The sequence below is a fragment of the Oncorhynchus mykiss genome, chromosome 6, assembly GCF_057628025.1.
Source record: "Oncorhynchus mykiss isolate SJ-2025 chromosome 6, ASM5762802v1, whole genome shotgun sequence".
NCBI classification, from domain to species: domain Eukaryota; kingdom Metazoa; phylum Chordata; class Actinopteri; order Salmoniformes; family Salmonidae; genus Oncorhynchus; species Oncorhynchus mykiss.
Window position 1 is genome coordinate 42,627,857 of NC_143027.1, and position 27,230 is coordinate 42,655,086.

General features: G+C 41.4%; 1 protein-coding gene across 1 annotated transcript in view; it reads right to left on the reverse strand.

Annotated features, from left to right (window-relative positions):
- Nucleotides 1-27,230, reverse strand: part of npdc1b (neural proliferation, differentiation and control, 1b) — a 51,131-nt gene that overhangs the window by 16,430 nt on the left and 7,471 nt on the right. Inside the window, exon 2 of the mRNA XM_021606543.3 lies at nt 5,552-5,713. Coding sequence (XP_021462218.2) covers nt 5,552-5,713 — 162 coding nt within the window. The remainder of the gene's footprint in view (nt 1-5,551; nt 5,714-27,230) is intronic.

Consider the following 27,230-nt stretch of genomic DNA (forward strand, 5'->3'; position numbering starts at 1 on the left):
AAATGTAGAATTACTGATGCTAGCATTGGATGTGCTCGTGGAAGCATAACAACTTGTGTCGTCGACAGGTGCAGGTGTAGTACTGCTGGTAGTAGCAGTACAACCAGTAGAGCTGGTATGTGCCTAAATGGACGTGGGCCTTACTTTTTAAACATTTCTAAATATTTATCAATTTTCGAGCAAAACATTTTTATAATTTTTTAAATGTGAATCACATTTTTATTTATTTGGCATAACCCAGTTTGGGAATACCTGGATTAGACTATTGGAAAAAACATGTAGGGCTTGACATTAACCCATTTAACTTGTAATTTAAATAGATTTTTATTTGGATGTAATGGACATACACAAAATAGTCCAAATTGGTGAAGAGAAAAAATTGTTTAAAAAAATGTTTAAATAAAAGGAAAAGTGGTCCGTGCATATGTATTCACCCTCTTTGCTATGAAGCCCCTAAATAAGATCTGGTGCAACCAATTACCTTCAGAAGTCACATAATTATTTAAATAGATTGCACACAGGTGGACTTTAAGTGTCACATGATCTCTCATATAGTATATTATATATATATATATATATATATATATATATATATATATATATATATATATATATATATATATATATACATATACACATACATACACACTATCACACATACACACTGCTCAAAAAAATAAAGGGAACACTTAAACACAATGTAACTAACTAAGTCAATCACACTTCTGTGAAATCAAACTGTCCACTTAAGAAGCAACACTGATTGACAATAAATTTCACATGCTGTTGTGCAAATGGAATAGACAACAGGTGGAAATTATAGGCAATTAGCAAGACACCCCCAATAAAGGAGTGGTTCTGCAAGTGATGACCACAGACCACTTCTCAGTTCCTATGCTTCCTGGCTGATGTTTTGGTCACTTTTGAATGCTCGCGGCCCTTTCACTCTAATGGTAGCACGAGACGGAGTCTACAACCCACACAAGTGGCTCAGGTAGTGCAGCTCATCCAGGATGGCACATCAATGCGAGCTGTGGCAAGAAGGTTTGCTGTATCTGTCAGCGTAGTGTCCAGAGCATGGACGCGCTACCAGGAGACAGGCCAGTACATCAGGAGACGTGGAGGAGGCCGTAGGAGGGCAACAACCCAGCAGCAGGACCGCTACCTCCACCTTTGTGGAAGGAGGAGCAGGAGGAGCACTGCCAGAGCCCTGCAAAATGACCTCCAGCAGGCCACAAATGTGCATGCGTCTGCTCAAATGGTCAGAAACAGACTCCACAAGGGTGGTATGAGGGCCCGACGTCCACAGGTGGGGGTTGTGCTTACAGCCCAACACCGTGCAGGACGTTTGGCATTTGCCAGAGAACACCAAGATTGGGAAATTCGCCACTGGCGCCCTGTGCTCTTCACAGATGAAAGCAGGCTCACACGTGACAGACGTGACAGTCTGGAGACGCTGTGGAGAATGTTCTGCTGCCTGCAACATCCTCCAGCATAACTGGTTTGGCGGTGGGTCAGTCATGGTGTGGGGTGGCATTTCTTTGGGGTGCCGCACAGCACTCCATGTGCTCGCCAGAGGTAGCCTGACTGCCATTAGGTACCGAGATGAGATCCTCAGACCCCTTGTGAGACCATATGCTCATGCGGTTGGCCCTGGGTTTCTCCTAATGCAAGACAATGCTAGACGTCATGTGGCTGGAGTGTGTCAGCAGTTCCTGCAAGAGGAAGGCATTGATGCTATGGACTGGCCCGCCCGTTCCCCAGACCTGAATCCAATTGATCACATCTGGGACATCATGTCTCGCTCCATCCACCAACGCCACGTTGCACCACAGACTGTCCAGGAGTTGGCCGATGCGTTAGTCCAGGTCTGGGAGGAGATCCCTCAGGAGACCATCCGCCACCTCATCAGGAGCATGCCCAGGCGTGGTAGGGAGGTCATACAGGCACGTGGAGGCCACACACACTACTGAGCCTCATTTTGACTTGTTTTAAGGACATTACATCAAAGTTGGATCAGCCTGTAGTGTGGTTTTCCACTTTAATTTTGAGTGTGACTCCAAATCCAGACCTCCATGGGTTGATAAATTTGATTTCCATTGATCATTTTTGTGTGATTTTGTTCTCAGCACATTCAACTATGTAAAGAAAAAAGTATTTAATAAGAATATTTCATTCATTCAGATCTAGGATGTGTTATTTTAGTGTTCCCTTTATTTTTTTGATATATATACACATACACACAGTGCCTTGCAAAAGTATTCGGCCCCCTTGAACTTTGCGACCTTTTGCCACATTTCAGGCTTCAAACATAAAGATATAAAACTGTATTTTTTTGTGAAGAATCAACAACAAGTGGGACACAATCATGAAGTGGAACGACATTTATTGGATATTTCAAACTTTTTTAACAAATCAAAAACTGAAAAATTGGGCGTGCAAAATTATTCAGCCCCCTTAAGTTAATACTTTGCAGCGCCACCTTTTGCTGCGATTACAGCTGTAAGTCGCTTGGGGTATGTCTCTATCAGTTTTGCACATCGAGAGACTGAATTTTTTCTCCCATTCCTCCTTGCAAAACAGCTCGAGCTCAGTGAGGTTGGATGGAGAGCATTTGTGAACAGCAGTTTTCAGTTCTTTCCACAGATTCTCGATTGGATTCAGGTCTGGACTTTGACTTGGCCATTCTAACACCTGGATATGTTTATTTTTGAACCATTCCATTGTAGATTTTGCTTTATGTTTTGGATCATTGTCTTGTTGGAAGACAAATCTCCGTCCCAGTCTCAGGTCTTTTGCAGACTCCATCAGGTTTTCTTCCAGAATGGTCCTGTATTTGGCTCCAATTTTAACCATCTTCCCTGTCCCTGCTGAAGAAAAGCAGGCCCAAACCATGATGCTGCCACCACCATGTTTGACAGTGGGGATGGTGTGTTCAGGGTGATGAGCTGTGTTGCTTTTACGCCAAACATAACGTTTTGCATTGTTGCCAAAAAGTTCAATTTTGGTTTCATCTGACCAGAGCACCTTCTTCCACATGTTTGGTGTGTCTCCCAGGTGGCTTGTGGCAAACTTTAAATCACACTTTTTATGGATATCTTTAAGAAATGGCTTTCTTCTTGCCACTCTTCCATAAAGGCCAGATTTGTGCAATATACGACTGATTGTTGTCCTATGGACAGAGTCTCCCACCTCAGCTGTAGATCTCTGCAGTTCATCCAGAGTGATCATGGGCCTCTTGGCTGCATCTCTGATCAGTCTTCTCCTTGTATGAGCTGAAAGTTTAGAGGGACGGCCAGGTCTTGGTAGATTTGCAGTGGTCTGATACTCCTTCCATTTCAATATTATCGCTTGCACAGTGCTCCTTGGGATGTTTAAAGCTTGGGAAATCTTTTTGTATCCAAATCCGGCTTTAAACTTCTTCACAACAGTATCTCGGACCTGCCTGGTGTGTTCCTTGTTCTTCATGATGCTCTCTGCGCTTTTAACGGACCTCTGAGACTATCACGGTGCAGGTGCATTTATACGGAGACTTGATTACACACAGGTGGATTGTATTTATCATCATTAGTCATTTAGGTCAACATTGGATCATTCAGAGATCCTCACTGAACTTCTGGAGAGAGTTTGCTGCACTGAAAGTAAAAGGGGCTGAATAATTTTGCACGCCCAATTTTTCAGTTTTTGATTTGTTAAAAAAGTTTGAAATATCCAATAAATGTCGTTCCACTTCATGATTGTGTCCCACTTGTTGATTCTTCACAAAAAAAATACAGTTTTATATCTTTATGTTTGAAGCCTGAAATGTGGCAAAAGGTCGCAAAGTTCAAGGGGGCTGAATACTTTCGCAAGGCACTGTATGTGTATATATATATATATATATATATATATATATATATATATATACATACACACACACGTTCTGAAAGGCTCCAGAGTCTGCAACACCACTAAGCAAGGGGCACCATGAAGACCAAGGAGCTCTCCAAACAGGTCAGGGACAAAGTTGTGAAGTACAGATCAGGGTGGGGTTATAAAAAAATAATGATACAAATGATACAACCCCCCCTAATTTTTTAAAAAATTCATAAAACCCACACACCAATGGCTCTGTAGATGCTGATCGATTGTAGCCTGATCTTTGGATCCTCACAGGAGAGTCATGACACCGCTTATGCTGTAAACATAGTCCAGTTCAAAGTGAATGGCACAGATCCATATATGGCAATGGTATATTTGCAAATAGGCCTACTGCAGCTCTGATTGGTTACGACACACCGATCTGTGTAGAGTTTGGGCCTGTCATATCTGTCAATGCAATATAATCTTACAACGATGCATTCTGCTTACAACAATATATATATATATATATATATATATATATAGTTAGTTTTGCATACTCAATATGCATAATACAGTGCTCCGCTCTCATGCTGTGAGGGCATTCTCTGACGATGTTCTCTTGAGTACGCTTGTGAGAACGAGAATGTGGAGAATGCATAAAACATTACATTTGAGAAGCACTCGCACTCCCCCTACTGTATTACCTCATGCTTCACCTCCCCATTTACTGAACCTTCTTCCAGCCAGGACAATAGCAACAAGACAAAACAAGATATTCACAAAGCAAATATAATAACTATTATCAGCTAGATATTTCAATCGTTAATAATCTAACCAGCTTGCCAGTTAAACAGGCAAATATGACAAATTAATGTTATGCAAGGTAGATGTAAATATTTTGGGGGTACCTACCAATTATTTGTGGCTAGCTAGCTAGATAGCCCTATTGACTTATTATGGGCTTGTGATCTACGGTATGTAGGCAGGTAAACATGCCAAAATTAACACAGCGTGTATTTATTAACATATCAAACATTTCATTCCGATGGCGGAGTGTATATTCTCTCGCTGCAGCTCAAATAATGAAATAACTGTTTTCAAGAAATGTTACCACATTTTTCAAGTGGTTGCATTTTTTTTATTTTTAAATTGCATACTTTCCGTTGAAGCTTGCATTGATAGCATGCTGCAAAATATGTAGAAATTGAGTACGCATTCGATAAGTGCCCACCATGCTCCATTTTGCATACTTGGACATACTCCGAACCTTCCATGCTCCAATTTGCGTGCTCAGAGCATGGTAGTATGCTTTTTGAGAAACACCCCAAGTCTTGCATAGTTCGTTTTGTTTCGGTATGTTGCATTGAAAGTGGCTAATATTGCGTTGATTCAATCACAATTACCACAGTAAAGGGAAATGTTGATAGTGTTAACAGGGAAAAGTCTAGAAAGTTGAGTGAAGTTCAAACTAGTGCTTCTCTGCGCAGGCAGATATTTATTCTGCACGGCAGTCCTGAGGGAGAAGCTTAGAGGGAACATAGGGTACACTTACATTCAGCATCTTTTGAATTTTGGAAGGAGAAGGGATATTTGTCCCAAAGGCTTGGTCAAGGCTTGCAACGAGACGTGCTTTGTGGCTTTGGCTACAGTTTCTACACTAGCAGTGAAACAGCAATGCATTGGCATTAGTAGGGATAAGTGAACATACCAAAATGGGGGGCGTGAGCATGTCTCCTCTTCACTATGCATATGCCATGTGAGTTCTCTACCAGCGGGTTGAGGCAGGGGCCGCAGTGTGAGCTGCCCGGCTGGCAGAAATGACGCCCTGCTCTGGCACAGTCTAAGCTCCGCGGGCATACTGAAGAAGACCCTGTGGAGATAGTAAGACACAGAGTAACATTAGTATTCACATCCATTTGGATTTTAACGCCAGTGCACCTGCGCTAACAGTGAAAAGGTGAGCCCATCTCTTCCTGACTGTTGGTGCTAACGTCAGCAGACATTTTACTTGAACATGTTCCTGTAAAAATGCCAATCAAATGTATTGTCAATCAAAACACCAGTCTCTATGACAATACCCATTGAGGCTTCCACACAAATTGGACACACACACACTAGAGAACTAAGCATATAACATTGTGCACAGAGGCATCTCATGAGTCTTATAGCCTAGCTATTATCAGGGTGCCTAAGGTGACAACGGAAGAGTGAGTGAGAAAGAGAGAAAATAGACAAAGGAAAAAATAGAATCATAATTACTGGTGCCTGACAGTACGTCATCTAATATAATACGCCTCCAGGCCAGCCCTACCACTCACTGAGCTACAGCTAATCAGAATAGATACAGCGTCCCAAATGGCACCCTATTTCCTGTGTAATGCACTCCTGTTGACCAGAGCACTGGTCACAATAAGTGCACTACATAGGGAATAGGGTGCAATTTGAGTCACAGCTCTAGTTTTAGCTGAGGATACACCTAGTCGGACATCTACTTCACTACCTCTCAGGAAAACCAGCCAAATTCCTCACTGTACCAAATCTCAGTCAGAGAAACCAAACTCCTCTGAAGTCTGAGGGGAGTCTTTAGTTTGTAGACTTTGTTATCTAAGGGTCAGAAATTATTCTGCAGGTTTAGGCTACCATGGAGGAGGTTGAAATCCTTCACTCTGATGTGAACAGAATATTAAACTACAGTATTACTTGACCGGTGTTTGATGTTGTTTTGGGGCCATGGTCATGTGGCCTCTGTCGCCACCTGACCGGTGTGTAGTGGGGTGGAGGTGGACAGGCTCTCTGGGCTGGGGGACTATATGGGCCAGCAGGTGGGTGCTAAGATAAGGAAAAAGACTGTGCTGTTAGCTAAAGGCCCTTTTCTCATGGAATAGTAACCCTCACTGTGACCAGAACAGTGAGTGAGTCAGTCAGTCTGCCCAAGGCTCCTGACTCCTGTTGGGTTGTATGTTTGGTGTCAGGTGTTTTTACTGTTAGGCAGGCTGATTAAACTCCTAACCGACCAAATGACAGGCCCTAGTCAAAATTAGTGCACTACATAGGCCAGGGAATAGCCAATTGGGAAGAAGCCTTAGTCTTTGTGTGTGTGTGTGTATTTGAGAGGTCTTGGTTGGGCTCGACTTAGCAAGGCTGTTAGAGGATTCATACAACCAGCCGTAGGCTTGTTCTTCTCTGCCTGCCAATGCTCTGTAAGCATTCAATAGGCTGAGGGAAGCAAATAATTAAAAGTAAACTTATCAATATTAACCCCTTACTGACTCTCCCCCCAAAAATAAGTCAGCCAACTACTGAAACTCTAGGCTGCTGTGGTTGCCATAACGACTGCCATGGCAACAGACAGCGTGACATCAGGTGTGAGTCAAACTGTGAATGCAGAATCCGAGGATGGAGAGAAGGGGTGGGGGAAGGTGGGATTAAGACAAACTAAGATTAAGACAAACGATAGCGAGAAGAGAACATTTATTTTAAGTGGGTTAGTAAACTTTAAAGGACAGTGTTTATTTTAAGTAGTAAACTATGCTCCAGTCTGCTTTTGATAAGCGTTATCAATGAGATATTCATGAGTTTTGAACCTGAAAAGCAAAAACAAACCCTTGAATCTCATCTGAATGTAATTTTAAAGTAGCTAAAAAAAAGCTACAAATACTGACCTATATTTATTCTCTCTCATTCTCATGGTCTACGTCCCAAATTGCAGCCTATTTTGTCCAGGGCTCTGGTCAAAAGTAGTGCACTATGTAGGGAATAGGGTGCAATTTGGTACGCAAGTTCAGTTTTCCTGATCTGACTAATTAACTCAATATCTGGCCCAAATGGCTTGTTTTTGCACTTGACAAATCACACTTCTCAATTGGTTCTGACAGAGAGCAGATCTCCTGTAATCTTCATTCAGCACCAGCAGGCTATAATCACCCCCCCCCCCCCCATCTCATTTTCCTCAGAGAGCACGGTCTCTCAACAATATGCTAGTCTAGACCCTGGCTATGGCCATGAAACAACGAGAGAGAACGGAATACGGTTCCCTCAGCAGCGTGACAAAAAAAATTAAAACTACTTGAGATTACCCTGTAAACCATGTAATTAAAAATGACAAAAACATTGAAAAGGAGAAAATAGGTTGTGAGGGGTATGAACAAACAACAAGACCCAGGTCTTTACAAAGCATCCATGTCAACTAGTGATGGTCTTCCATAGGCAGCATCCAGCTGCTTGCCGCCTAAGCAGGCACAACTGACTACAAGTTTTTCATCATTCTCCACACCTATCCGTGGGTCAATAAATCCACAACTGACGCATATAACCAAATCCTCTCTGGGTACACTTGAGGTCGCCTCGTTCATCTGGCAGCACACATTGCGTCCCAAATGGCATCATATTCCTATCCTAATGCTCTACTTTTGACCTAGTATTAAGGGAATAGGGTGCCATTTTGGAAGCGCTGTAGTCCATCTAGCAGCATACTGTATGCAAAACAGAAGACGTAAATGTAGTACTGCAATCTCTCCAACTCTACCAAACTGAGGTGAGTCAAGTAGACTGTCTCCTCCATTTTGATGTGAAGGGGTTTTATGCCTATGAACTGTCTGCCAAAGTTAATTCCATTTAAAACTACTGAAGACCTGGAATAGAAAAACAATGGCAATCATTTTCTGGGAACTCCAATGAATTCATAAACAGAAATTAAATTTAACCCTTGTGTGGTGAGGGTCATGTTTTTTGTTATTCACCCAATGTTTGCGGGTCTCATAACCCAATAATATTGTTGGACTTTCAAAACAATACAGCTGTAACAATTTACGTAAAGACTTAAAATGTTGACACATCAATTACAAGCAATATAGACAGCATACATGGTTAACATTTGCCATTTACCTCTGCTAGATCACATATATATATATATATATATATATATATATATATATATATATATATATATATATATATAAAAGTGCTATCCCTTTTTTTAAATATATATAATCAAGACATGGGTGGAATAAATAATGTTTATATTGAACAAATATAAACGCAAAAGTTATCACTATTGATGTTTTTTTGCTTTGAATTGAACAAATTGGAAGGACAAATTTGACACTGTATTTTACGGAAATTATAAATGAGCCCCAATGAACACAAATTAAGGCCTGTCTACACACCACATGGACAGAGTTTTACTGTGTGTGTGTGTGTGTGTGTTGCAAATGTGTTTCTTGATGCATGTGTTGTGTCTTCCTGCCCTTCTTTGGGCCCCCCCCCCCCATTTTTCTTTCAGTAAACATTTAAAATGGGCCCCACAGACACGAACACCACATAAGGGTTAATTGACTCAAATGAAAATGGTATGACTATGGGGATTATCAAAGCACTACGGCACGGTACGGTCTACGGCACGTGCGATAGCTCCTCCACAACCTGCCACCTATTAGGGCTGGTGATCCTCAGGGCTAGGCAGGCTGTGTGAGGTCAGATAGCTAGCTGTTCGCTGCGGTCAGAGGCCAGACATTGAGCCCCGTGTACCTAGGGCACTGAAGGGTGGCAACCGGGGCGCTAATCTGAAAACATGACAGGCAGTGTCCTGTCATGTCATTTACAAATAGAAGACTCTGCCTCTATCAAGCTGTCTGTCTGCCTATCCGTTTGAGGGATGTCAACAGGAAGAGTCCAGACTGATTAGCATCCTCTTTTAGGCTATTGTTTACTATTAAGACTTAAGTATGTCCCAAATGGCACCCTATTTCCCATATAGTGCACTTATTTTGACCAGTGCCCTAGTGCACTATATAGGGAACACTAGGATTCCATTTGGGACACAGCCTTACACTCTTCCAGAGGGTGTTATAGAAAAGACAGTTCTATTTTGGCCCCTTGGCTCACTTCTGCTCCATCTGTTTAGAGCCATTTTCTGTTTACCATCAAACAGCCTGTTCGAGTGATGCGTGCGCATCCCAACATGAAAATGTGCTGTAGCAGGATAGCTAACACTGATATCGGGACCGTGACAAATTTAACAGTGAGTGAGTGATGACCATATTAACACGCAAGAGTGTTGGCTATAGCTCTGTTCAACAAGTACATTCATCTTCTGGCTTTATCTCTGTAATTAACAAATATATAAAACGCAACAATTTAAAAGATTTTATTGAGTTACATTTTATGTAAAGAAATCAGTCAACTGACAAAAATTCATTAGGCCTTAATCTATGGATTTCACATGACTAGGCAGGGGTGCATCCATGGGTTGGTCTGGGAGGGTATAGCCAGGCCCAGGAAATCAGAATGAGTTTTTCCCATAGAAACACTCCTCAGCATCCCTCCCCTGATCCCACAGGTGAAGATACCAGATATGGAGGTCCTGGGCTGGCTTGGTTACGCGTGGTCTGCGGTTGTGAGGCCGGTTGGACGTACTGTCAACGTTTAGCATCTACTTTTATGTTTTTTCCATGACCAAACATCTCTAGCTACCCCCTCTAGCTACCCCTTATTCCACAATAAGCCTTTTACGCCCAATGGTCCCTCAACTTCGGACAATTCGGGAACTCTCCATCTCCTCTTTAAACCCAACCTACCTTCCCCCATTTTCCCTACGCTGCTTCCTTCACTTGTTCTTCTCCTGATTTGATCACATCTAGACTCAGTAGCGTTTAACTTTTTTTTATTTTTTTATGTAAGTGTTGTACCGTTTTTGCTACCTCTCACCTGTGTAATGCTGTCCTCCTGCTTACTCTGGGGTCCAGACTGAATGCAGTGGTAAACATGCTGCTCACAATTAACAGCAGCAACATGGACCTGGTAAATTGACAAGAAAGGTGTTGATATAGCTGCGTTTAGGCATGGCTTCCTTGTTTTGAGTATGTTTAGTGTGTTTCTCATTCTGCTGGAGCGGACCTAGTATTTTATATAAAACCTACCTACCTTGTCCAGTTTTTCCATTTCTAACTCATCCACCAAAATATACTGTTTTTACATGCCATTTGTGCTGGTCTAATTCCTAAAATGGAAAAGCATAAGAATCTGTGCGCTCTCGGATAGTAATGGTCCCAGGTTTGTGGCATTGATTAATACATAATTTAATGTTTACTTAAAATTTCAGATGTTTATATGTTATGTATAAAAGGGATACACTCAGAGAGTTTATTAGAGACACCCATCTAGTACTGGGTCAGACCCCACTTTTTCTCCAGAACTGCCTGAATTATTTGGGGCATTCTACAAAGGTGTCGGAAACGTTCCACAGGGATGTTGGTCCATGCTGACACGATGGCATCACGCAGTTGCTGCAGATTGGAAGGCGGTACATTCATGCTGCTTACAGCTCATTCCATCTTATCCCAAATATGATCTATTGAGTTGAGGTCTGGAGACGGAGCAGGCCACTCAAGAAAACGGCGGTCTCGCGGTCATGTTCCAGGCGCTGTTGTTCCCCTCCTCAATTGTCCAGTGTTTATAATTGCGTGCCCAATGAAGCCGATTTCGCTTATTTTTAGCTGATAGGAGTGGAACCCGGTGTGGTCGTGACAAGGATCAACAAGTTGTGCATTCCGAGATGTCGTTCTGCACACCACTCTTGTACTACTCCGTTATTTTTCTGTTTGTGTCCCATCTGTTAGCTTGCACGATTTTTTGCCATTCTCTTCCGCCCTATACTCAACAAGCTGTTTTGCACACAGGACTGGATGTTTTTTGTTTGTCGCACCATTCCCGGTAAAACCTAGACACTGTCGTGCATGAACAGCCCAGGAGTTTAGCCGTTTGAGACACTGGATCAGGCACTTGGCACCAATGATCATACCACGCTCAAAGTTGCTTAGTCACAATTTCCTATTCTATCATTCAACCAAACAGCACCTGAATGCTTCAATGCCTGTCTGCCTGCTTTACAAACCTGCCCTCCAAATACAACCCTGCTGTCTTCAACCAGGATCTCAACGATCACCGTCTCATTGCTTGCGTCCGTAATGGGTCTGCGGTCAAGCGACCACCCCTCATCACTGTCAAACGCTCCCTAAAACACTTCAGCGAGCAGGCCTTTCTAGTCGACCTGGCCCGGGTATCCTGGAAGGATATTGACCTCATTCCGTCAGTAGAAGATGCCAGGTTATTCTTTAAAAGTGCATTCAACATAATCTTAAATAAGCATGTCCCGTTCAAAAAATGTAGAACCAGGAACAGATATAGCCCGTAGTTCACTCCAGACATGACTGCCCTTGACCAGCACAAAAACATCCTGTGGAGTACTGCATTAGCATCAAATAGTCCCCGCGATATGCAACTTTTCAGGGACGTTAGAAACAAATATACACATGCAGTTAGGAAAGCAAAGGCTAGCTTTTTCAAACAGAATTTTTCATCCTGCAGCACAAACTCCAAAAAGTTCTGGAACACTGTAAAGTCCACTGCACTGAGGCTAGGAAATACTGTCGCCACCGATAAATCCACGATAATTGAGAATTTCAATAAGCATTTTTCTACGGCTGGCCATGCTTTCCACCTGGCCACCTCTACCCTGGTCAACAGCCCTGAACCCCGCACAGCAACTTGCCCAAACCTCCCCCATTTCTCCTTCACCCAAATCCAGATAGCTGATGTTCTGAAAGAGTTGCAAATCAGCAGGGCTAGACAATCTGGACCCTCTCTTTCTAAAATTATCAGCCGAAATTGTTGCAATCCCTATTACTAGCCTGTTCAAAGATTGGAAAGCTGACGCGGTCATCTCCCTCTTCAAAGGGGGAGACACTCTAGACCCAAACTGCTACAGACCTATATCTATTCTATCCTTCCTTTCTAAGGTCTTCGGAAGACAAGTTAACAAACAGATCAACGACCATTTCGAATCCCACCGTACCTTCTCCGCTATGCAATCTGGTTTCCGAGCTGGTTATGGGTGCACCTCGATAAGAGACGAGACAATACTGTGCAGCTGTATTCATAGACCTGGCCAAGGCTTTCGACTCGGTCAACAACCCCATTCTTATCGGCAGCCTCAACAGCCTTGGTTTCTCAAAAGACTGCCTCGCCTGGTTCACCAACTACTTCTCAGACATCGATTTGACACATTAAACTGAGGGCCTGTTGTCCAGACCTCTGGCAGTCTCTATGGGGGTGCCACAGGGTTCAGTTCTTGGGCCGACTCTTCTCTGTATACATCAATTATGTTGCTCTTGCTGCTGGTGATTCTCTGATCCACCTCTATGCAGATGATACCATTCTGTATACTTCTGGCCTTTCTTTGGACACTGTGTTAATTAACCTCCAGACGAGCTTCAATGCCATACAACTCTCCTTCCGTGACCTCCAGCTGCTCTTAAATGCAAGTAAAACTAAATGCAAGCTCTTCAACCGATCGCGACAAGCACCTGCCCGCCAGTCCAGCATCACTACTTTGGACGGTTCTGACTTAAAATATGTGGACATCTAGAAATACCTAGGTGTCTTGTTAGACTGTAAACTCTCCTTCCAGACTCATATTAAGCATCTCCAATCCAAAATTAAGTCTAGAATCGGCTTCCTATTTCGCAACAAAGCATCCTTCACTTATGCTGCCAAACATACCCTCGTAAAACTGACTATCCTGCCGATCCTGGACTTTGGCGATGTCATTTACAAAATAACCTCCAACACTCTACTCAGTAAATTGGATGCAGTCTATCACAGTGCCATGCGTTTTGCCACCAAAGCCCCATATACTACCCACCACTGCGACTTGTATGCTCTCGTTGGCTGGCCTTCATATCCGTCGCATCATATCCGTCGCCAAACCCGCTGGCTTCTGGTCATCTATAAGTCGTTGCTAGGTAAAGCCCCACCTTAGCTCACTGTTCACCATAGAAGCACCCACCCGCAGCACGCACTCCAGCAGGTATATTTCACTGGTCACACCCAAAGCCAATTTCTCCTTTGGCCGCCGTTCCTTCCAGTTCTCTGCTGCCAATGACTGGAAGGAACTGCAAAAACCACTGAAGCTGGAGACTCATAACCCCCTCCCTAGCTTTAAGCACCAACTGTCAGAGCAGCTCACAGATCACTGCACATAGCCAATCTGTAAATAGCCCATCCAACTACTTCTTCCCCATACTGTATTTATTTATTTTGCTCCTTTGCACCCCAGTACTACTACTTGCACACTCATCTTCTGCACATCTTTCACCCCAGTGTTTAATTTGCCATACTGTAATAATTTCGCCACTATGGCCTATTTATTGCCTCACCCCCTTATCCTATCTCACTTGCACACACTGTATATAGACTTTCTCTATTGTATTATTGACTGTATGTTTGTTTATTCCATGTGTGACTCCGTGTTGTTGTTTGTGTCGCACGGCTTTGCTTTATTTTGGCCAGGTCGCAGTTGTAAATGAGAACTTGTTCTCAACTAGCCTACCTGGTGAAATAAAAGGTGAAATAAAACATTGAAAAAATAATCATATAACAAGCCATGACTCACTGTCTGTAGGTGCGGCCCATTTTCAAGAATGGATGGCGTACCTAAAACTGGCCGGTGAGTATGTATTGTTTACCATTTTGATTTCTTTAAAAACAATTGTTGGAGTTCAGGTGTTTGACCTGATAAATGGGTGACTAGGTGCATTTTTCTCAAATAAATATGCTTATTCATTTATGATTGTGGATAGATGTGGTGTGTTAAACTGGCTTAAAATCTGCAACAGGACATGTCAACAATTTACTTCGGAATTGCTTTAATACAGGAGTCCATTCTATTACCACAAATTGAAAGAGATTTCCCCTTGTTCATATCGTTGTCAGAAATGATAAGGCATTAAATCAAGACCTCCACCGGCTGAAGGAGAAAAGGATCTGATAAAATAAAAGGTCTGTTGCTAATATCACCTAGATAGGTAGCTGGCTACTTATATTGCTGCTTTGCAAAAACTAGCCTACTATTCATGGCACATTATAAATATCTGACTGCTACTAGGATAGTCTTCTGTACAAGACCAAAAGGATGAATAAAAACAAATTAGTTAAATAAAATATGGAAGAGTAATGTTAAAATGTTCAATATATATTTTTTTTGGATCAAGTTCAAACTAGCTAGCTACATGACAGCTAAAGTGTCAGCTAGAGATTAAGAGCAGGAGCTTGCAGGGATTTGTAGTCTTGTATGATGTCTACTTTGATGCTAATTAGCATTTTTGAATCAGAGTAAATAGAGCCGAATATATTGATAAAAGCCACATTGTCCGAGAGAGATTTACATGGATATCAAAACATCACACCAAGGTAAGCCTACACGAAACACATCCCTTATTTGAAGTATTTCTAAAATCCACAATAAATAAAATAAATGGTGGAAAAACAATTGGAACCATTTCAGTGTTTGACCGCTAGGTTTTAAGGGTATTATAACACGTCCAATGTGGCGCTCAATAGTCCCATATAGTAGCCGACTAAACTCCACATGATTTATGATGCAGAACAATGTAGCGTGCAATTGCAGGCTATTCTGTGGGTGCTGAAATCAATAGTGTTTTTATTTTAAGAAATGCCATGTGACGTGGGCGCTCCAGTCAGTCCACACTAGTCGCCGCTCAACTCCAATTGTAAATCGTTGAGTTTAAAAATCGTCTATATAGTTGAGCCATGACAATCTGCTTTACTTTTCTATTCACACAGTAAGAGAAAAAGCCTCACTGCTTGTCTCCTGTCTTGTCATATGAAATTAGTAAATGTCATTATGTATTGAATTGAAAATCACAGATTTCCCTTTTTCAGTCTGGCTCCCTTCTAGCTCTGGTCGTTGGCATATGGGTGTAATGACGCAAGCCAGTTATGCATATATTAGTGATCTGTTCCATATTGATAGCAGGACACAATACATTTGAGACAGAGAAATGTTTGCACCTGAAACTAATGCAAATTAGTCATCTCCAGATGCAATTTCCAACAATCTGGTGGCCAGTTGAAGTGGCAATCTGGGATTCAAACAGCTAAAAGTTGTGCACAAATAAATAGGGTGCCATTTGGGAGGGACAAAGGACACCGTGGCAACAGAAATATGAGTCATACTGCAGCTCAATGCTCTAATAATATGTCACATTTCCTCAAAATGCTTGCCCTCTGTGTCTAGTGGCCATGGTCTCAAGTGTATTACATAGAAATGTTCATGGTGTTTTGTAAGTGAGCAAGCAATACTGTAGGGCAGGGTCCCCCAATTGGTTTAATTTGACCCCCCCCCCGTTTATAAAATAAACAAGTCATGTGTTGGTCCCATTTTCATGAGCTGAAATAAAATATCAAGGAAATCTTCGATAAACACAAAAAGCTTCTATCAAATGCTGTGCACAAATCTATTTACATCCCTGTTAGTGAGCATTTCAAAATAATCCATCCTCCTGACAGGTGTGGCATATCAAGAAGCTGATTAAACGGCATGATCGTCACACATGTGCACCTTGTACTGGGGACAATAGAATTCCACTCTAAAATGTGCAGTTTTGTCACACAACACCAAAGCGGTCTCAAGTTGAGGGAGTGTGCAATTAGCTTTCTGACTGCAGGAATGTCTACCAGAGCTGTTGCCAGAGAATTAATGTTAATTTCTCTCCCATGAACTGCCTCCAACAGCCATTGAAGAGGAGTGGGACAACATCCACAATCATCATGCGCTGCATGATGCAAATGGTGGTCACACCAGATACTGAATGGCTTTCATTAACTGTAACTCAGTAAAATCTTTGAAATTGTTGCATTTATATTTTTCTTCAGTGTATATATATTTTTTGCATTTTCATTGTTGGACATGGAATACAAAAAAAAAAAAAAATACTAAGTGATTTTACTTAATACAAGCATTTTGCGCCACCCGCAATAACATCTGCTAAATGTGTGTGACCAATAAAATTGATTTGAATAGTGAAAATCTGTTCCCAAGTATTCCCACACATAATAGAGATACGTGATCTTTTGAAATGACTATGTTTTAGTCAAATACATCTGTTTGGGCTTCTTGTGGTCAATTTGCAGTGTAATAATTATTTGTAGTCAAGTTCCAGTCCACCGACTAAAAAAAAAAAAGGAATCAGCCAGTAGCTGAATTTAGTTGATGATCCCTGGTGTGTAGAGTGAAGTAACCTCGTCCCAAAGCTCAATTTCTACCACATAAAGGGAAAGCCAGCTGGGGACAAGATTAGGTCTGAAGTATTGTTAGGTCTGAAGTATTGTACATGTGTAATACAAATGTAATTATTTCTATGGTAGATATTGAATATTTCCATTACAACAATGTCCAGTAGTGAGTGTGATCTCCCCTGAGAAAACCTACAGGTGTGAACCCATGTGAACCATTGAAGGTCTGTTGTATTATAGATATCCTCAGCTGCCTGGCAGATATTTCCTTTCCACACAACCTAATCCTTAAATTAATTTTCTCCCCTGTGACATTCTGCACAGCTATACAAGGACACAACAAGTCTACCTTGCATATGGCAATCACTGAACTGGATTGACCTGGTAATCCACATGCAAGGTGAACTTCTTGTGTCCTTGTTTAGCCGTGCCGAATGTCACAGGAAAGCAGATAAATGTTTTTTAGGCATAAATGTGTAAAGATATGACAAAAACAAGTTTATTCTGTCCTTTAACGCACTTCACATTATTTTACCTCCGTTAATCTAGACTGAGCATGCAAACTGACACGCACTTAAAATAATTAGTATGGATAAACAGAGTAGTAGTACCCTTATGTTTCTGGTACTGAAAACAAAAATATAATATAAATGTCAATCTGATTACTGCAATGTTGATTTACTGATCAACTTTCAAATGTTAAATCAAAACAGATTCAGGTGATACAGAATACAGTTTAGGCTGATTAATGATTTATTCTATACAGTAATATCCCTGCTTTAAATGATGAAGAGACTGACTAAAATAGAATGGATTCAAATGATTACCATTGATCAGTGTTTGACAGCGGCCGGGAATGAGTTAGGCTTCTATTCCAGTGCCTGAGTGGCTATATTATTAGAAATGATCCCTCAACCTTAATTTGAGGACGTGTAGATGTAATTACCTTCATATGATATGAGCATTTATGGGAATGGAACACTGCAATGGAAAATCTGTTGCGTAAAGTAAGTATCTTTCGTAAATAGTCTTCTATGATTCAAAGTACTTTGGTTTATTCCTCTTCAGAAAACAAAATGAGAAATCAAGAGCGAAGATGGTATTAGACATTTCAAGTGTCCTCTTAGTGATTTCTTTTTTTAAGTACTCCTAGAAATACAGGACATAGGGTAACGTGGGGTGACGAGCCCTCCCTGTCCAATGATGACACAAAAAAAGCAATGTTTGCAGAAGAAAAATGGTATGTAGTTGATGGGCATGCTTAGGCAAACAAACTATGAAGGGAAATAAGTGGCTATTGTTTACACTTCATAGTTAATTAATGAAATTTATTTTTAAATTTTTTTAGAAAAGGGGCGTTTTTCCCCCCAAGCGATTGTGGTAACGTACAGGAACTCAAGTCCTTTTGTTCTCCCGATCTAGAATGGTGACCGCATTACCTCCAGAGATAATTATCTTTGGTTATTGTCACTGTGGTGTATATTACCCCCGAGCTGACACCACGACGTCTCCAAAAACTACACTGGATTTTGTGCAAACTGGAAACCACAAATCCCGAGGCAGCATTTATTGTAGCTGGTGACTTTAATAAAATAAATCTGAGGATAAAGCTCCCGAAATTCTATCAACACATGTTCTCTGCTACACAGAGAGAATACTCTTGACCATTGTTTCTCTTGCTTCCAGGATGGCTACAAGGTCCTTCCCAGCCCTCCCTTCCACCAAATGAGATCAAGCCTACATCCTGCTTCTCCCCGCCTATAGGCAGAAACTTAAGCATGATGAGGCAGCCGTGGTAAAGACTGTTCAATGTTGGTCTGACCAGTCGGAATCTATGGTTCAACATTGTTTTGATCAGGCGGACTGGTCACTTTTGGGAATAGTATCGAAATATACTATGACACAGTGACTAGGTTCATCAGGAAATGCATAGAGGATGTTGTTCCTACTGTGACGATTAGAACTTATCTATACACGGTTTTTGGTTTGGATAACAACATTTGTGCAAAACTGAAAGCGTGAACCAACGCATGGAACCGTGGCAGGGTGACTGAGAACATGGACATGTACAAACAGACCAGCTACGACCTCCTTAAGTCAAAATGACAGTACATGGACAAAGTGGAGTCCCAATTCAACAGCTCAGACATGAGAAACGTGGCAGGGACTCCAGGCACTCAGATACAATAAAGGGAAAGCCTGCCACGATGTGGACACCGACGCCTCTCTCCGGGACAAGCTAAACACCTTCTTCACCCGCGTCGAGGAAAACAGAGCCGCCGATGTGGGCTCCTGTCACTCACGAGGACTGTGTGCCCCCGATCTCCGTGGCTGACGCGAGTAAGCCATTTAAGCGTGTTAACCCTCGCAAGGCTGCCAGCCCAGACGGTATCCCAAGCCACGTCCTTGGAGCATGTGCAGACCAGCTGGCTGGAGTGTTTGTGGACATATTCAAATCTCTCCTTATCCCAGTCCGTTGTCCCTATTTGCTTTAAAAATGTCCACTATTGTTCCTGTATCCAAGAAAGAAAAATGTAACTGAACTAAATGACTATCGCCCCTTGGCACTCACTTCTGTCATCATGAAGTGCTTTAAGAGGCTAGTTAAGAATAATTTTTACCTCCACCTCACCTCACCTCACCCACTACAATTTGCATACCACCCCAACAGATCCACAGACCACACAATCGCCATTGCACTGCCCTATCCCACTTGGACAAGAAGAATACCTACCATACCGTTCAAAAGTTTGGGGTCACTTAGAAATGTCCTTGTTTTGTAAAGGAAAAGCACATTTTTTTTGTCCATTAAAAAAACATTAAATTGATCAGAAATACAGTGTAGACATTGTTAATGTTGTAAATGACTAGTGTAGCTGGAAACGACTGATTTTTTTATGGAATATCTACATAGGCGTACAGAGGCCCATTATCAGCAACCATCACTCCTGTGTTCCAATGGCACGTTGTGTTAGCTAATCCAAGCTTATAATTTATTTTTAAAGGCTAATTGATCATTAGAAAACCCTTTTGCAATTATGTTAGCACAGCTTAAAAAACTGTTGTGCTGATTAAAGAAGCAATAAAACTGGCCTTCTTTAGACTAGTTTAGTATCAAATCAAATTTCATTGGTCACATACACATGGTTAGCAGATAATGCAAGTGTAGCGAAATGCTTGTGCATAGTTCTGACTATGCAGTAATATCTAACAAGTAATCTAACAAATTCACAACAACTACCTTATACACACAAATTTAAACGGATGAATAGAATATGTACATATAAATATAAGGATGAGCGATGGAGTGCGGCATAGACAAGATGCAGTAGATGGTAAAGAACACAGTATATACATATGAGATGAGTAATGTAGGATATGTAAACATTATTAAAGTGACACCTTTATTAAGTCAATTTATTTAAATGGCCAGAGATTTGAGTCTATGTTAGTGATGGTGTTTAACAGTCTGATGGCCTTGAGATAGAAAGTGTTCTTCAGTCTCTTGGTCCCAGCTTTGATGCACCTGTTCTGACCTCGCCTTCTGGATGACAGCAAGGTGAAGAGGCAGTGGCTCGGGTGGTTGTTGTCCTTGATTTTTTTGGCCTTCCTGTGACATCGGGTGCTGTAGGTATCCTGGAGTGCAGGAACTTTGTCCCCGGTGATGCGTTGTGCAGACCACACCAACCTCTGGAGAGCCTTGCGGTTGAGGGCAGTGCAATTGCCGTACCAGACGGTGATACAGCCCAAAAGGATGCTCTCAATTGTGCATCTGTAAAAGTTTGTGAGGGTTTAAGGTGACAAGCCAAAGCTGTTGTGCCTTCTTCACCACGCTGTCTGTGTGGGTGGACGATTTCAGTTTGTCTGTGATGTGTGCACCGAGGAACCTTCTACACTACTGTCCCATCGATGTGGATGGGGGGGGGGGGGGGGGGGGGGGTGCTCCTTCTGCTGTTTCCTGTAGCCTACAATCATCTCCTTTGTTTTAATGACGTTGAGTGGGAGGTTATTTTCCAGACACCACACTCCGAGGGTCCTCACCTCCTCCCTGTAGGCCGTATATGGAGCATCAGCATTTGTGGGTTCAATTACAGGCTGAAAATGGCCAGAAACAAATAACTTTCTTCTGAAACTCATCAGTCTATTCTATTCTGAGAAATGAAGGCCATTCCATGCAAGAAATTGCCAAGAAACTGAAGATCTCATACAACGCTGTGTACTACTCCCTTCACAGAACAGCGCAAACTGGCTCTTTTGGAAACAGACGCCTCACAACGCATCATTGGGGGCACACTGCCTGTCTCGGGTCTGGAAGCTAATTTACTGCAATTCTATTCATTCTGCCATAGGGTTTTGTACTGTGTATTTAAATAATGTATTCTCAACATAGCTAATAAAATATTTATACTGCTGTACATTGTATTTTTATTACACCGTTTAAACTAGAGGTCGACCGATTATGATTTTTCAACGCTGATACCGATACTGATTATTGGCGGACCAAAAAAAGCCGATACCGATTACATTGGCCGATTTAAAATAAATAAATAATAACAAGTACAATAATACTGAATGAACACTTATTTTAACTTAATATAATACATCAATAAAATCAATTTAGCCTCAAATAAATAATGAAACATGTTCAATTTGGTTTAAATAATGCAAAAACAAAGTGTTGGAGAAGAAAATAAAAGTGCAATATGTGCCATGTAAGAAAGCTAACTTTAAGTTCCTTGCTCAGAACATATGAAAGCTGGTGGTTCCTTTTAACATAATAAGTTTTAGGTTGTAGTTATATAGAGAGAAATATATAATATGATTTCTACTTCATATACCTTTGACTATTGGATGTTCTTATAGGCACTTTAGTATTGCCAGTGTAACAGTATAGCTTCCATCCCTCTCCTCGCTCCTTCCTGGGCTCGAACCAGGAACACGTCGACAACAGCCACCCTCGAAGCAGCGTTACCCAAGGGGAACAACTACTCCAAATCTCAGAGCGAGTGACGTTTGAAACGCTATTATCGCGCACCCTGCTAACTAGCTAGCCATTTCACATCGGTTACACCAGCCAAATCTCGGGAGTTGATAGGCTTGAAGTCATAAACAGTGCAATGCTTGAAGCATTGCGAAGAGTTGCTGGCACCATGCACAAAAGTGCTTTTTGATTGAATGCTTACCATTGAGTGCCTACCATTGCTCAGTCAGGCTGCTCTATCAAATCATAGACTTAATTATAAACATAATAACACACAGAAATATGAGCCTTAAGTCATTAACATGGTTGAATCTGGAAACTATTATCTCAAAAACAAAACATTTATTCTTTCAGTGACATACATAACCTTTCCGTATTTTATCTAACGGGTGGCATCCATAAGTCTAAATATTCCTGTTACATTGCACAACCTTCAATGTTATGTCATAATTACGTAACATTCTGGCAAATTAGTTCACAATGAGCCAGGCGGCCTAAACTGTTGCATATACTCTGACTCTGCGTGCAATGAACGCAAGAGAAGTGACGCAATTTCACCTAGTTAATATTGCCTGCTAACCTGGATCTCTTTTAGCTGAATATTCAGGTTTAAAAATACATACTTCTGTGTATTGATTTTAAGAAAGGCATTGATGTTTATGGTTAGGAACACGTTGGAGCAACGACAGTCCTTTTTCGCGAATGCGCACTGCATCGATTATATGCAACGCAGGACACGCTAGATAAACTTGTAATATCATCAACCATGTGTAGTTATAACTAGTGATTGATGGTTTTTTATAAGATAAGTTTAATGCTGCCTAGCAACTTACCTCGCGTAACAGGCGGGCTCCTCGTGAGGCAGGTGGTTAGAGCGTTGGACTAGTTAACCGTAAGGTTGTAAGATTGAATCCCTGAGCTGAAAAGGTATAAATCTGTCGTTCTGCCCCTGAACAAGGCAGTTATCCCACTGTTAACCACTGCTAATTAATTACTTAAAAATCATACAATGTGATTTTCTGGATTTTTGTTTTAGATTCTGTCTCTCACAGTTGAAGTGTACCTATGATAAAAATGACAGACCTCTACATGCTTTGTAAGTAGGAAAACCTGCAAAATTGGCAGTGTATCAAATAATTGTTCTCCCCACTGTATGTTAATGTAATAGTTTATAAAAAATAAATGCGACAAATTCTAAAAACCTGTTTTTGCTTTGACATTATGGGGTATTGTGTAGATTGCTGAGGGGGAAAAAAATAAAAGAATATGGCTGTAACAAAATGTGGAAAAGAGTGGCTCTGAAAACTTTCAGAATGCACTGTATTTCTGTAGATACATTGATGATTTATAAAGCCAGGCAGTTGGTTACCCTAGATTAAAAAACTAATTTTGCCAAACTCATTTTGCCCCGGAGGGCTGCACTTCACTGTCAAAAATGTGCTTTAGTTTCGATAACTGTTAGCAAGCTGGACAGAGTAGAGAGACTAACTGTACAGTGCCTTGCGAAAGTATTCGGCCCCCTTGAACTTTGCGACCTTTTGCCACATTTCAGGCTTCAAACATAAAGATATAAAACTGTATTTTTTTGTGAAGAATCATCAACAAGTGGGACACAATCATGAAGTGGAACGACATTTATTGGATATTTCAAACCTTTTTAACAAATCAAAAACTGAAAAATTGGGCGTGCAAAATTATTCAGCCCCCTTAAGTTAATACTTTGTAGCGCCACCTTTTGCTGCGATTACAGCTGTAAGTCGCTTGGGGTATGTCTCTATCAGTTTTGCACATCGAGAGACTGACATTTTTTCCCATTCCTCCTTGCAAAACAGCTCGAGCTCAGTGAGGTTGGATGGAGAGCATTTGTGAACAGCAGTTTTCAGTTCTTTCCACAGATTCTCGATTGGATTCAGGTCTGGACTTTGACTTGGCCATTCTACACCTGGATATGTTTATTTTTTAACCATTCCATTGTAGATTTTGCTTTATGTTTTGGATCGTTGTCTTGTTGGAAGACAAATCTCCGTCCCAGTCTCAGGTCTTTTGCAGACTCCATCAGGTTTTCTTCCAGAATGGTCCTGTATTTGGCTCCATCCATCTTCCCATCAATTTTAACCATCTTCCCTGTCCCTGCTGAAGAAAAGCAGGCCCAAACCATGATGCTGCCACCACCATGTTTGACAGTGGGGATGGTGTGTTCAGCTGTGTTGCTTTTACGCCAAACATAACGTTTTGCATTGTTGCCAAAAAGTTCAATTTTGGTTTCATCTGACCAGAGCACCTTCTTCCACATGTTTGGTGTGTCTCCCAGGTGGCTTGTGGCAAACTTTAAACGACACTTTTTATGGATATCTTTAAGAAATGGCTTTCTTCTTGCCACTCTTCCATAAAGGCCAGATTTGTGCAATATACGACTGATTGTTGTCCTATGGACAGAGTCTCCCACCTCAGCTGTAGATCTCTGCAGTTCATCCAGAGTGATCATGGGCCTCTTGGCTGCATCTCTGATCAGTCTTCTCCTTGTATGAGCTGAAAGTTTAGAGGGATGGCCAGGTCTTGGTAGATTTGCAGTGGTCTGATACTCCTTCCATTTCAATATTATCGCTTGCACAGTGCTCCTTGGGATGTTTAAAGCTTGGGAAATCTTTTTGCATCCAAATCCGGCTTTAAACTTCTTCACAACAGTATCTCGGACCTGCCTGGTGTGTTCCTTGTTCTTCATGATGCTCTCTGCGCTTTTAACGGACCTCTGAGACTATCACGGTGCAGGTGCATTTATACGGAGACTTGATTACACACAGGTGGATTGTATTTATCATCATTAGTCATTTAGGTCAACATTGGATCATTCAGAGATCCTCACTGAACTTCTGGAGAGAGTTTGCTGCACTGAAAGTAAAGGGGCTGAATAATTTTGCACGCCCAATTTTTCAGTTTTTGATTTGTTAAAAAAGTTTGAAATATCCAATAAATGTCATTCCACTTCATGATTGTGTCCCACTTGTTGATTCTTCACAAAAAAATACAGTTTTATATCTTTATGTTTGAAGCCTGAAATGTGGCAAAAGGTCGCAAAGTTCAAGGGGGCCGAATACTTTCGCAAGGCACTGTAGGTCCATGATCATTTATACACAGTTTTGATTTAGTTTGAGTCATTGCCGTGTCGATTGAGATCGTTTCTCCCCTGAGAAAAAAGGGATCTTTTAACATAAAATAATGATTTATTCAAACCACCCCTGTCCTAGAGGGTTCAAGAGTAACAAAGGGTTGAGAGCGAGAGAGAGAATACTCTTATGAGCATTGAGAGAGAAGTAAGTTCTTGAAAATGTACCTACGGCACCAGAGATGTTATTGACAATAAGAGATAGCATGAAAGAGGAATGACTCAAACATAATAATAAATAATTAAGGTTTCTTCATGTTTAAATCAGATCTTAGTTCACATACTGTGAAAAAGGCCCTAAGACTGCTGTGCCAGTCTAACATCAAGTCCATACGCTTGTTGAGACTCAAGCACAGACGTCAGATTGGGTGAGACGAGAAGAGGAAGGTGATTTGAAGAAACTACATTCAGTCACGCTCTGAAAACCAACGCCTTCGGCAGTAGGAACAGACCTGGCCTGGTCAGGTTGTCACAGTTACGCTCCACAGCTTCTAATAAACCTAGGCAGAACCTTTTAATTCAACTCTCCCTCCCCCCTCCCTCCTTCCCTACTCTTGGGGCAGCAGCAATACAACAAATTTGACATCTCTACTGCGACAAAGCAATCGATACAGACGGTCATGCATTTATTATGAGCGTTTCCTACACTTTAAAATGTCAATCCTCTAATTATCAATTATCATTGAGAGCCTTTTAAAATGTTGCTCTGGTATTCCAAGTGGCATCTTTTCCAAGAGCTAGACATAGTCTCTGGTTTCCTTGAACAGTCAGAAGCTGCATCCTAAATGGCGTCCTAGTCGCTATGGGCACTATTCAAAAGTAGTACACTCTATAGGGAATATGTTTCCATTTGGGACTCAACGGAATGTCTACACTTTGTGTGATGCCAGAGCTGTTCTCTATCCAGAAGACTGGAGAAACAAACCCACACATCTACATTAAAATTAACAATAGGGTCTCTCTCTGCCAAAATGACAAGGCACAGGGACAAAGCTTCCCAATGGTCTGAAACCGCTTCGCTCAAAAACAGAATGCCCTAAATGACTTCTCTCAACAAAAACATTTTTGGGGGACATTTAGCCATAAAGGTGAAAGTGTGTTCAGGACAGGAGTGCCAGCACAGCACATCTCCTTTAGGAGCTGAATACTATATAACTGTAGTTATCTCCTCTACAGTCCTAACATAATGCTGCCATATGGTTAGTCAGTGTGTTCAGGACAGGAGTGCCAGCCCAGCAGATATCCTTTAGGAGCAGTATACTGTACAGCTCCATTTCTCTTGTTTCCACACAGTCCTAAATCAGGTTCTCAATTCTACAGCTTTAACAGGAGCCAGCTCTCATCTCTCAGCCCTTCTATCCAGCTCACACATACCCAGGTTGATTCCAAAAGAGAATGTCAACTGTTAAAAACAACTGCTATTACACAGTCTGCATGACAACTTGTCAGTATTACATGCTACTGTACATACGTTTCTACATACCAGATGTTATAACATCCTTATATAATTTACCAAACTATGTCACATTATTGCATTGAATTGAATGATGGGCGGCATAACCATGTCATATGCAGTTATAGTGTGTGCACAGGTACCGTAAGTAAAGTGACATTTGAGGTGTTATAAAACAGTTATGAATGTGTTTGATACTGTACCACATGATGAGGAGTTGAGAGTATCACAAAACCATTCAGGATCCCCAAGAAACATGTGCAAATGAGAGCACAGATGTATTTAGGATTTATTTATTTTTGACAAACAAAACAAACTGCTCTGGAGCACAACAGGATGTGACAGCTGTGAAAAAAAGTAAGTTGTGCAGGCTACAGTAACAATTACATAAAATGGGTAGTTAGTCAGTCAGGTAGCCAGCGCACTAAGTAATTGCAACATGGGAACAGGGTTAGAGAGCCCTGCTCTACACAGTCCAAACAAAGTGTTTTGTTTTACAGTATAGAGCCCCACAGTGGAGGTGTCATAATACCCAGAAAACCTAGCTGTCAAAACAGGGAAATGGTTCCAATCTTTTTTCCACCATTCATTTTCCCATAGCAAATTTTAGAAACACTTAAAATAAGGGCTGGCGTGATGTTTTGATAACCATGTAAATCTCGCTCAGAGAAGGCGACTTTGATATATTCGGCTCTAGT